The 13,852-nt window shown below is 31.1% G+C and overlaps 1 protein-coding gene across 1 annotated transcript in view; it reads right to left on the reverse strand.

Moving 5' to 3' along the window:
* The window catches only part of LOC145292131 (integrator complex subunit 10-like), a 60,047-nt gene extending 46,414 nt beyond the window's left edge, over window positions 1–13,633 (reverse strand). Inside the window, exons 1-2 of the mRNA XM_080138237.1 lie at window positions 13,429–13,633; window positions 2,707–2,774 (exon numbers count right to left, since the gene is read on the reverse strand). Of these exons, the coding sequence (XP_079994363.1) occupies window positions 2,707–2,774; window positions 13,429–13,599 (239 nt within the window). The 5' untranslated portion in view covers window positions 13,600–13,633. The remainder of the gene's footprint in view (window positions 1–2,706; window positions 2,775–13,428) is intronic.
* Window positions 13,634–13,852: the final 219 nt, after the last annotated feature.

The raw sequence follows: 13,852 nt of genomic DNA on the forward strand, positions 1-13,852 counted from the left end.
CTAGAAAGAATTCTCACTAGAAAGATATCAGGGAAACTAATACCAACAATAGAATCATTTAATTCATACAAAATGAATAAGTTAGAGACAACAAATTTCCTAAGATTTCTACATACACATGTCTATAGAATAATAGTTTTAGTTCCCATCTGTTCATTTGTTTAATCATGGACTTCTAGGGTTTGGGAAATAGACCCTCACAACTACACACACACATTATATATATATATATATATATATATATATATATATATATATATATATATTTCTTAAACAAAATTATTCAGGATATGTGTTTCAATCAAAGCAGATAGCAGTATTATGGGGTCTGTGACACACTCAGCATTAATGAAAAGGAAATATGTTTTACTTATCATTTATAACTTGAAAACTATAGGAATTACCTGGCAAATATACCCGGTGAACCAAGTGCAAGAAAGATACAAACAATTGCACTTACAGGGACAGAATCTTAAAAAGATCTCTCAGTTGGAATATATGAGATAGTGGATGAATGCTTTGCATCCAGTAGGATGCCCCATCTCCAGCTTAAACAAAATGATGAGAAAATTAAAAAACAAAAAATAGAAATTAAAAAATAATACAAATGTTAAGAGGTTCAAGACTTGGCACTGACATGAACTGGAAACTTCACTGACTTGTAAGAAATGCTGAGTTTGCTTAAAGTGGGTTGAACTTCAAAATTCATTTCTATAAATATCACTTTATTTATATCTTTGTTATTCAATCAATGATGATGAGATCAAAGTGGAACATTATAAAATGTAAAAAATAAGAACATAAAAAAAGTAATATGGTGTTATTTTATATATATATATATATATATATATATATATATATACATATATATATATTGTGCAAATTAAGCCAGCTTCTTCTGATGGAGGAAGTTTATAGGGAATATTAAATTCACAAGCAGTCCCGAAGGGAAGATGATAATGCTACGTTTTTTTTTTTTTGTTTTTTGTTTTTTCGCAAGGTGTCATTGTCCTTCCACATACAGTCCCTCATTTTAGTACTGACCAAACTCAATGTTGCTTAACTTTGGTGATCTAACCAGTGTTTGAAGATGATCATACCAGTTTTTCTGCTAGTATATATAATTCATATCAAAAATAACTGTTTGAAAAGATGAATGTAAAAAAATTGTAATATCTTATGTACACACTGATATACATTCTTACAAATTAGATTATTACATTTCATAATGTATCTTTTTAATTAGTTTATGGAGAATTTGGAAAGTTATAACTCAAAATTATTCTTTAATATTATTAATAATAATAATAATAATAATAATAATAATAAATGGTGGCACCAACTCTGTTTAGTATCACACAAAATGGTTGTGAATGACCAAGGAGAAAGAGCACCACCCAGACTTCCACCGGAAGAGTGCAGAGAGTACTGGAATCTTGGGGAGAAATAGTGACACTCAAAATTCCAGAAAAGGCTGGCGGTCTTTATTAGTGAGAAATTAATGATAAGCTATTGTTGCAATAATGCAAAGTGATTTGCAATGGTTATCAAAAGAGGCAGAAAGTGCTAGAAATCTGAAGAAACTTGTTGTCACTCGGATTTCATTTGTTATTGCCAGTGATCAATCAGGGATAATGAATTGTTTGAGAACTACAAGTGAGTAAATAACAATAATGATAAGACAGATATAAAAATTGGTTGATTATATCATTATCATAGTTTAGAACAACAAATATAATTTGAACTCGTACTATTTGCATACTTCAGACTGTTCTCATCTTAAACGTCATTTTCACAACGTTTCAACAGATGTAACCATTAAGCCACAGGTCCTTGCAGATAAAGCACTTGGTAAAATTCATTTGTAAGTGATACTCTTCTGAAGTTGAAGGTTCAATCCTCGGTGCAGGCGATACTCAATACAATTGCGAATTGCTTATTGCGTCTACCCGATCATAGCTGACAGAACGAGAGCATGTTACCCTCATGGATTAAATAAAGTTCCATTTAAAACTCCATGCAGATTTCTGAGTTTGACAAGATGCGCTAGAAGAAGGTCAGAGGTTACATCGGCCAAAACATTGTGAAAATAACACTCAAGATGAGAAGAATAATCTAAATAATACAAATTATCAATGCTTATCTAAAAATGTCAAAAGAAAAAACAAAAAGAATACTGATATAAAAATTGGCTGATTATATAGTTCTAATAGTTTAGAAGAACAAATATAATTTCAGCTGTTTGGAATTAAGTTTAGAACAATTTTTGTAAGAATATTAATTTCAATGGAAAATTAAACAAAAATGTTAACGAATGAAATCTTTTTTGGTCAGCTGGTATTTATTTGCTTTCTACTGCTGCAAGATGTAACACATGGTCAGACGATGAGAAAAAAAATTACTCCAAATGGATACTGGTCATATATTATAATAGATGAGAACAGACCTATCAGCATTTCCTAGTAAGGGCACTTCAGGTGGCTAGCAATAAATCACCCTCACCATTCTCCCGGAAGTGTATACCTCATCAGACCAAGCTGAAGCATACTTCCTTCTGACAAATAAATGGTTCAAGGTGAGCCCAGGTGAGACAGCAGGCGAACCAGTTGTTTTTTTTTGTTTTTTTTAAGTTTTGCTCAGTTGTGTTAAACAAGAAAAAAAGCAAACAATATTTTTAATAGAAATAATAGTAATAAAATGGCTTACATTTCTGACAGCATCTGAGCAGCTTCGATCACATTCTTCCCTGATTTTTCCAACATGTAGGCTTCAAACTGATTGAGAAAAAAAAACATTTTTTTTTTTTTAAATATTAAAAGTCTGATAAAATATAATGATTCACATGTTTTCTCATGTATACAAACTAACAAAGCAAAAACATTAGTAGACATATAAGATATAATTTCATTATTATTCTACTTGTTAATAAATTACACTTAAACTGCCTTAAAGAGTTGCTTCCCTTCGCTCTTTAAGTCAATATAAATTCTTTCATGCTATTATTGTACAATTAAATCTTCTTCTTCAAGTGTTCAGTCTGGTCTTGCAGAAATCAACGATCATGGCTTTCCATTCTTCCCTGTTCTAAGCCTTTCTCATTAGCTCATTATTAGTGCCCTCTTTATTCATTGCAAATTTGTTTAAATTGTCTGTGAATTTTGTGCGTTGTCTTCCTCTGCTCTTGTTTCTGCATATTTTGCCACTCCATAGCAATATCTCAGTCCATCAGCCCTGGTTAAGTGGTCGAAAAATTTGAGCTGTCTTTCTCTGATGGTATTGAGAAAGGATCTCTTGTAAATTAAATCATGGGACAATAATTAGAACTTGAAGCAACTCAGAATGACATTATGAAAAAAGTGAGAGATAAAGAGACAAAATATGAATATGTTTTATTGACTAAAATAAAAAGAATCACAATATTTTAGATGTGTCCATGGTACAACCACAATAACAGGGCCCCAACTTAAGTTAAAATATTGAGATCAAATAGGCACAATTTAAGAGATGATATGTAACTTGAAGATAAAAACAGAATTTACACTCTAACTAACTAATGTAAGCAATGGATCGTTGCAATGTGTAGGTATCTGGCATTTACCCAGATACTGAACTAATATGTACAAAGCGTGTTTGAATCAATGTTCACTTTATGCCATTATATTCATTTATTTACAACTGAACAAATTAGTTCAACGAGGTCAAAAAGGGCTAACAATAATACAATTAGATTTTGTCAAGTTAAACAAAAATGAAAACCTGAAAAGTGTGTTTTAAAAATGGAAAAGGGTTAAATAAAATGAAAGCGTGTTTACAGATATGGACAAGATATCATCATAGCTTCATTGTCCAGGAGTCTGAGAATTCATCTGCTCTCTGCAAAACCTATGTAAAAACTTTTTTTTAATCATCCTTTCCCCCTTTCTTTGGGATAGGTCACATGATCAGAGATCCAAGAATGTATATTTCTAAGAGGTTGAGTGTGAAAAGTGAAAAAACATATTTAAAGGACTTAATAGGTTGACTGCTGAGTGAACCTGCACTGAGACCATTTCAGGTTCTATTTTTAGTAACCTAGCAGATTCACCGGCACCTGACAAGGATTTTGTATCTTTGAATCAAATATGGGTCAAATTGTAATAATCCATGCATCTCTACGAATGGTTTTGTTAATTAGTTTGTCTGTCATGCTTTAGCTTAAAATAGTATTTTCATCATTAAAAGCAAAGACTGATTGTTGAATGAACACATCTAATTTTCGATACATCCAAGTATCACAATTAGAGGTTCTGACTGTCGATTAGTCTCTCACCTTTGAACTTATAATAGCATTTGCATCAACTCAGTCTGAAATAACATTTTCATTGATAATCACGTAGATTAAATGGATGCAACTTTTATTCATCTTAATAAAAAAAGGCTTTGTCCGTCAATTGGTCTGTCATGCTTAACCTTACCAGACTGAGTTACTGATATACCGGTAATTTCCAAAAATGCTATATATTGAGTTACTGCTAAATCGGTATTTTTCTAACCACATATTTTTGTGTTGTCAGAGAGTTAAAAATAGCTACCCAATTGCTGCTTAGCCTTGATTTACCACAAGCCTAAGATTCTGCAAATGATCTCCATTTGTTTTGGCGGAGTTGTGAGTTGTTTTGTAGACTAAAGTAGGCATGAAGCGAGCTAGTGACGATCCAAGCACTTCAAAAGACCGAGACCAAGGAGCTTCACGGTGTAACAAGTGTCGGATAAAGTGACAAATTCTGATTCAGATGAAGGCGAATTTGATCAGGAGTATATTTCTGAATCAAGTAATGCTAGTGATGATGAATATATTGATGAAGGAGAAAGTGATGATAATTCTGATGATGCAAGTGGGCCTGTGCATCAAGAAGGGTTCCACCTGTTGGGCGGACGGGCACACGAAGGCTGAATACTAGTGATAGATGAAAGGCAAAAAATTACTAACGCATTTAAATTTTTTTCACAATTTTGCCCAGGAGGCCAGGCAGGGGAGGGGGAGGGGAGGACAAATTGGGTTCAGTAGCTCAGATCTGGTAGGGTTAAGCATGAGATTACTTTTTTGTTTATCTCATATAAGCTGGAAATAATTTCTTTTGTAGGCCATGCTTCAGTTTAAAATATCTTTTTTTTTATGTATCCACATATCTCTAGAAGAGACTTTGTCCATCTGTCACATTTAAGTTTGTAAAAATGTGCAGATTGAATGGATGTATCTTATTTTAAATGTGTACAGGCATCTTTATAAGAAGCATAGCCCATCTGCTGGACTGACACACTCAATTTTAATATAGTATTTCTGTTGGTCTGTCGCGCTCAACTTTGAAATAGTAATTTTATTGTTAAATGTGAATGAACACATCTTAAAAAAATATCTATTCTTGTTACTTTCCCCATATGCAATGTCAGTTTATTTTTCACAACAGTTTGCACCAAAGCTAAATTAAATGTACCATGATACGGTGTTTTAAAATCATTGCACTTCCTGTTTATCCAACTTAATAAAAGAAAATTAGTTTTTGAATTTTCTTAAAAAATTTTTGCCAAATTATTAAGCGAGGAAAAAGTTTCTCCACAAAACAATGCAATAATTTATTCAAAAACAACAGCTATGTTTCAAAATAGATATGATTTGAAGTAGCTGAGCAGTCCTGCTTCAGTTTGAATAATAAATCTGGTATGTTGCAGTATGGATGAGTATCGCAGATGTAGCAAAGTTCATAGCGTGATGCTTGTGTACCTTTCGACATCTCTTCCAGAATGCCTCTACCAGACGATATTTCTGGTTTAACCAGCCAATCACAATATTGCTGGAGAAAAGGCCTGGATGTACTTGTACGCATTAAATCAAAAATAAGCATTGTCAATGACTATGATCTTCCATCAACAACCTGCAAACCCTCAGATTTAGTCAAAGTACAAATTGTTTAGTTTTGAATTGATAAAAATTGAATGAATACGAAAAAAAAATTCTCATTTCTCTATCAATTAGTCTATGTGAAATCATTCTCTCAAATGATAAAAAGAAAATCTACTTTTTGTTAATATCAACATAAACGCATCCATCTTGTTATTACTGAGAAGAAATAATTTCTTCAACTAAAAAAAAAAATAAAACTTCCGTCACAGAGCTCTATGGACAAATTTATATTTAGTTGACCTTTGACAACTAAATATTTTTGTTTACTAGCCAAATAGAAAAGTTACTAGCCAAACCCACATGATTTTTAGAATATGACATCTCCGTTCTGTGATGAGTATGTACGTCATAAAAAATTTTCTGTATATTTTTAAATAAGTGTAATTCTAAATATACAACAAATTTTATGTTGATACTTTAAGGTGCAAACATTCTAATTTCTTCAGATATTTTTTTAAAACCGCCTTTGTTAAAAAAAAAATTTAAAAAAAAGAGTATATTGTTCTATTAAGCTTTTATTGTTTAAATAATTTAACTTTGTTCGTTTTATTATTAAAAAAAAGATTGAAAAGATATTTTTCAGTCAGTAGTGAGCTTTGGAAGATTGTCAGTGAAAGAAATACAATCGCCAAAAGATAAGCATTTCATTATTTCTAGTTGCCACTTTAAAAACTCACTCACAAATGCCACTGTTTTACTCACAATGTAGAGCCCTATGTCAAACAAAAACAAGTTCCTTCTCAGCCTGTAAAAAAAAACTTTGACATCAGTTCAGATATATTTTGTGTGTGTTTAGTTTTAAAATAAATTTTGTTTCTTTTTAACCTTTTATTCACTCATATTACCACTTGGAGGTAAGAGGCTACTATGTGAGGTCATGCCTACAGGGACCTTATGTAGGGAGTTGAGCAGCAAGAAATATGTTCATATTAAATTTAAATTTCTGCGCGTTAGTACAGTCAGAGAAGCAGGAAAAAGGAAGAGAAATTCGAAGTCTAGCAGTCTGAGGAAAGAAATTATTTGAGTAGAAAGTTTTCTGGCATGTAGGGATTTTTACAGTGAAGTGGTGGGATTTTGCTGCTTGTTGGGTTAGTTGGGAATATTTACATTGAGATGGTACAAGTGGTCAGTTTACCAGAGCACATTCTATTAAAAATACTTGTAAAACAGGCCTAGGAATGCAACATTGTGTCAATGAGACGGGCTGGTGCAGGACCAATTAGATTGGAGGCTATTTCTGAGACCCTGTCTAAAGAGAGAGTAGTGATAGTTTTGTTTGAATATGTGAATGAGAACTTATTGTCTATTAAAATGTGTTTGTTGTTATCTGGTGCATGTTCTGTTGAAATGTTTATCTATTTGGGAGTAGCAGGTGTTTTTTGTTGGATACTAATTTTGTATTTATTAAATCTGTCTAAAACCTAATTTTGTTTTGCCTATATATCTGCTTTTTTGACATTGTGTGCAAAAGATTTGATATATAACATTAGGTCTATCACAGGAAAGATGTGGTGATTATATTTATATGCATGTATTTGGGATTGGCAGGGGGGGGGGGGAATAAATCACAAAATATCTAAGTTTATTGCTATATCTGCAATAAACTTAGATATTTTGTTGGTTAGTTGGGAATATTTACATTGAGATGGTACAAGTGGTCAGTTTGTCTGCAATGTTTTGGAAGTGTTTTTACGATGTGGTGAGTATCGTTGATAAATTATGTGTGTGGGAGTGAACACAGAAATGAAGTCACTGATCATTATGAATTTTGGCTATACTTGCTAGATATATGGGTGGGTAATATGAGCTATATTTAGTTTTTTTTTTTAGTTTTTTTACATAGGAATCACCACTTATCAAGGTCCAGAGTCCACTCGAGGATAAGGGTTAAAGAGTGTACAGTATCAGAATCATAGTAATCGTTAGTAGTGGAGATTTGGTTAATTTGTTAACTTAAGTGGAACGGCTCATCAAAAACTTGTTTGCATTGGACTTGAAGACGGCCATATTGTAGTCAGCTAGAAAGAAGGCAAACAGAAGACAGTTCCACAGGCGTGCCGTTTTAAGAAAGAAACTTTAGTCATGGAAGCTACGTTTAGATTTAGGCACAGATAAAGAGTAAGGGGAAATTATTGATAGTGTTTTCAGCTAGACGAGTGTTTCTCGTGAAAGCTTGGCAAGAGAGGACCATAGATTGGAGCTCAGGCGAGCACTTGCCATGAAAATAACATTAAAGCAAAGACAGGCTCGCAACGTTTCTTCTGTGAGAAAGAGGTTGCAGGAAAGAGAAAAGGGCATCCCCTATTAGTCAACAAAGTCTATTTTGAACTCTATCAAGGCAGGATAAGGGTTTCCTAGCAGCTCCTCCCAGATGTGGCAACAGTACTCCATTCTTGAATGTGCCTGGCTCTTATATAGGTAGAGATTAATGCAAAGGGAGCTGGAAGAGTTTGTCAATTTTCATATAACTGATATTGATGAATTTTTAATCAGAGATTAGACATTAATTAATATTTCCAAATTTGTTTTCTTTCAGTATTTTAAAATCACAATATGAATACAATTTCCTATTTGAAAAATCAAATTTGATCCATAGTTATTACAAAGCAATTAAGTAAGATTTCCTGAATCTTAATTTTTTACAGAGACCCTGTAAACTTAAGCCCAAACCTGAATTTTGTTTTAGAATTAAAATCATATTGATATTTCATACTAACAGGATGCCCTGTATTGCCTGGTCATAAAATATGCTTAAATACAATATTTTAATTCATACAGATTTTATATTTATTATTATAGAGCCAATTCTACATTGATTATTATATTGCAATCAATTATAGTAGTGATTTTAAAAAAAAAATGACTTGGGTGCCATCAGTTACAGTTGAAACCAAAACATTTAGCACTCCAGCCTTAATCAACACTATTTGAGCTATTGTCAGACGCATAAGAAATAGTTAAAAATGAACCGACTTTAACATACAAATGTATATTTGCATATGCATACAAGAGCACTTTAAGTTGACTATGTCTGACAAGTTCCATTTTTTCAATTTTGACTCCTTAGCAGCTAAAAGCCTATGAAACCTTTTACCCTTTACCAGCTAAAAACCCATAAAACAACAGTTCACAAAAAAATAGTCATTTGACTCATCTCACTCTGGACACATCATAAACACACATGCAAATTAAATGGCAAAATAAGTTTCTCGCAGAAGGTGCATATTGAACATCTTATCTAGCATTTTTTTTTTTTTTTTTTTTGTTATAACAATATTGCTATTAACACCCGTTTTCTTTTTCTAATAATTATATATTTATACGTATATTAATTTGTGACAAATTTTCTGTGTTTTTATGAAGTACCCTGGAGATGTTCAATACATTTTAGTCAGTTTTAAATGCAAACTTTGTGTAAGAATGTTGTGAAAACAGATAATTGCTTTGAAAGTTATTTAAAAATTATAATGACTACGGCTGTGACACAGAACTTTTTTTTCATTCTTTTGACTCTCGGGTATATATCCGACACAGTCAATCAACTGAGAATCACATCCGTCTATATAAAAACATATAAGATATTAACGGATATATACTCAAGAGTCAAAATAATGAAAAGAATATGCTATTGTCACAGCCCTAGTAATGACCAACAAATGTTGTGAGAAACTTACATTTAAGTTATCACTGATTGTTAAAAAGAAATGAAAAGGGATATCGGAGGGAGAATTTTTTGTTTTGTTTTGTTTTTGATTATTTTCTTTGCTTTCTGTTTGTAAATATACAGCTGTTATGCTGTTTTTTTCTTGTTTTTTTGTTTTTTGTTTTTTGTTTTTGGCTAAGTGATAATAACAACATAACTGGAGGAAAAGACACTAAATGTTTTGTTCAAAACACAGGACTGTTAAATTTAACAAAAAAAAAAAAAAACTATAACAGGAAAAATGAACAGATTAGTAAACATTAACAATGATTTCCCTTCTCAAGCAATCAATAAAATTGTAATCGAGTCCCTTAAAATTATTTACAGTAAAATGGGTTCTGTTTTTTTTTAATGAAAAATTTTCTTTTTTAAAAAAAAAATACTGCTATAGTTAGGCATCCATATTTGCCCAAATGTTTCATGTTGTGATTTATGGAACAGACCAGGAATGACCAAGCACTCACTGAACAGTCAATAAGTACCAACATTAAATGAAACAACTTTTTCATTTTTTTTCTGACTTAAAGTTAAGCATAATAAATCTTTTACCTTTTAAGAATGGGTAATTTTGGTTGGTTGTTTTTGTTTAATTGCATATTAATCATTTTTGGGTTATTTAATGGCAGTATTTTTTCAAAAGATTTTATGCTTCAAGTTCTTTATAGTTGCAAATATTTATTCATGGAGTTTGATTTGGTTGTTTTGTTTTATGGCATATCAACAGTTTTTAATGTCGAATCTAATAATGTTTTTAAAAGATTTTATGCCTCAAGTTCTTTGTAGCTTCAAATATTTATTCATGATGTTTGGTTTGGTTGTTTTACAGAAGAAAATTGTTGGGTTTTTTTTTTGGACTTTACAGAACATGATTGAGTTTTGCTAGGGAAAAGAAAAAAAAAACAATATCAATGTTTGGTGCATTTGCAATATCTTCAGACAGCCTGATCTGGTAGCACCAGATGCCCTAACAGGTATCACTACTCCAGGCCACAAGCTCATACCCAGGACCTTAATAATTGTCTTCAAATCATTAAGTGAATCAACATTATTTTATGCTTTTTTTTTTTTAGGAAGTTATTTTTTAATTTATTTTTTGGAAGAGCTAAAAAGTTTCGGCACATCTGAACTACATTTTTTTATATCTTCAGATCAAAGAAAAAGTATTACTGTCTTCAGCAGAATACTGTGAATGTAGTACAAAAAAAACAATATTGATCATCTCTTTCATAATATTCTCAACTGAATGTTATATTTTATTCTTTATGAAAAAGATATTTTGAAAATAATTTTAAAATATAGAATATTACATTTTATTTATAAATTTTAAGTGTAATTTATTTTGAAATACTGCTGCTAAATTTTTAATAATTTCAATTAAATTCAATAAATATTTTGTTATTTAATGTTTTTTCTTGTGATAATTTGTTACTTTATCGAACTTCTTTTGAAGTATGAGAAAAGTTTGGTTAGAAAACAAGTATTAATTTTGGATGGTCTTCCCTTTTCACTAGTATAACACTTTTGAAAATAAAAACAAAAAAAATACTACTAATAAATTAAAGTGCACCTGTATCCAACTTTTTAACCTTAACCTAAAAGTGTGCATTTCTGTTTAAACTTGTTGCGATCTTGGGATTTTTGGCATGAAGATGTTTTTTTTTTTTGCAATTAGTTATTCACCAAAATGAACAAGTGCCATCACAGTTAAATTCATTGTTGAAATTTGCATAGCTGGAAGCACTTCTAGTATATTGCAATGGCTTATGGCAGTTTAGCTTCTGGGTGGAAGTTTCCTTTACATGTGCATTTCATTTGAAAGGTGCCAAAATTAGTTTCCAATTTGATATTGTTCAAATAAAATAAACCTTGTTTTGTCTTTATGACAATCGAATGGAAAGAATTTTACCCCCCCCCCTCTCCTTGCTCCTCTCCACAGAACCATTCCCAGGAACTCATCACTTCTGTGGCAATCCCCTTAAACGGAACCTTTGAATTAGTTCCCAATTAGTGAAACTTATATAAACTCTCATTTGAACTTCCCATCTTATGGTGATACATTAAATCTTGACCTGTCTCAGTCAAGAAAGATTACCATAGAAGTCAACTACTATCTCCGAAGCACGTTTTAAACACAATGTTTTCTGCAATGCTGAATTGAATCAAGAAAAATATTTAAGGTAAGTGTTCTGGCTTGTGAGTTTCATGTCGTCAGAGTCTTTATATCTGTGGAAGAAATTTCCACATAATTTTTGTTTTGCACTCGTAGGTATTGGGTGGGTTTCTAGCAGTATTTTGTTTAATTTTCTATTTTTGAGCAACTATTCAGACTTCAAAGATGTGACCCTATCGTGTCGGCCAATTCTTTTTTTTGTTCTCACATAACGCTCGACACTACTCGCTTTTCGAACTGAATAAACATTTTAAAATAAGTTAAAACACTAAAAACTTACCCATGTAGGAAGAAAAGTAACTTATCTAGGATTTGATAACATTTATTTGTTATATTTACACACACCACTTTTTCGTTCTGTTGCTTATTGTAAAACATGCCCAATGAAATTAAGATAGTTAAGTGAACCCACTTGAGGCATCAAAATAAAAATAAAAAATTAATTAAAATTTATTTTCCACAATCGTCCTCTACGGGATAGTCGGCAATAAACAGCATTTTTTTTTTTTTTTTTTTTTTCTTTAGGAAGAAGCGTAAAATTGTTTCACGGTAATTCTCAATTGTACCATTCTGCAAAATCGATTTAGTAGGTAAACGTTCTTTTGTTTACGTTTTTTGTTTTGCTTCTTCGTAACAATGATTTCTTTTTCATCGGTAGAAACTTCCTAGAATACGGATTTAATTCAAATCGAAACATGCTAAAAAAGAAGACATTGGTAGAAACCTACCCAATAAATGTTACCAACACATTTATTGGGTGGGTTTCTACCAGTATTAAATGTAATCAAATTTCTAGGCCTAATTCTGAAAATTGACATCGACTTTATAGTTGTACATAAAATCCCTAATTTCTATGTTAATAGCAACGGAAACAACATTATTATTATTATTATTTATTTATTAAAAAATAATAATTTTACAAATCGATTTTTTTTTTCTTTTTCGTAAGAAAAACAGATCGAAATTATTTAATTATTCCGTGTTTGTTTTCCGAATTTTTCGCATTGATGAAATAGGATAAAAACAAATTTAAAATAAAATACTCGCCTACACTAATCGATTCAATGAAATGTAGGAATATTTAAAAAAAAACGGGCGACTTGTTTACGGACTGTGCTGAAATAACGTTATTATTTAGAAACTCATTCTTATGGGAGTGTTTTTGTTTTGTTACTATTCTATACTTTCACCTAACAATTTAATAAATCAATGATGCTGTAAAACTTGAAATTAACTTTAAAATCCTATTTGAAAAACAATAGAATAGCCAGAATTCTGCACGAATACCAAAAACAATATTTGAAAATGCCTCTTTTTTAATGTTTAATTATCAATTGAAAATTTTTTTTGTTTGCTTTTTTAATTAACTAACTTTATTATTATTTCTTTTGATAATCATCAAAAACAAACTTCTATAATTAAAATATGCAATTAATGAACATAACTAAAAATAAAATAAAATAAACACAAAATGCTTAATTTCGCGGGTTGGTCTTAATTGACATTTGCAATCCTGGTTTAATTGTTTTGTTTGTTGGTTTGTACACACACACAACAGCGCAAAAAGTTGAACCAACCATAAGATCTACACGTGGTCTGCGTTAGACTTCTCACCTGAATATTAAAATTTCTAGGAAACAAACTTTTCGCCGTGATCATCCATGCTTTAGCAGCGTAGGTATCAGTCTTGATATAGCTCTGGGCTCGCAATACAAGCCAATCTTCATCGGACACGTTTTCACTATTTACAAGCGCCGCCATTTTGATAATAACTACAGCCGGCATGACAGATGCGCATTTTAGTTTCGTACATAACAACAAACTCAACTTGATAAATGAAACTAGTACATCTTCTCTTGATAAATTAGATTTAAAAAAAAACTATCTTTTTATTTTAACTATTTAAAAATGTATTGTATTATGTTTCGTTTTTACTTTATTTCGTTTATTTTCTTTTGTTTACAATTGCTTAGAATTTAAATTTTTTCTAGTTTTAATTTCCACATTTTGTACGAAACTAAATCTAGCAACTTTTCCT

The sequence above is a fragment of the Euprymna scolopes genome, chromosome 13 (assembly GCF_053919585.1).
Source record: "Euprymna scolopes isolate OS-2025 chromosome 13, ASM5391958v1, whole genome shotgun sequence".
In the NCBI taxonomy this organism is placed as follows: Eukaryota; Metazoa; Mollusca; class Cephalopoda; order Sepiida; family Sepiolidae; genus Euprymna; species Euprymna scolopes.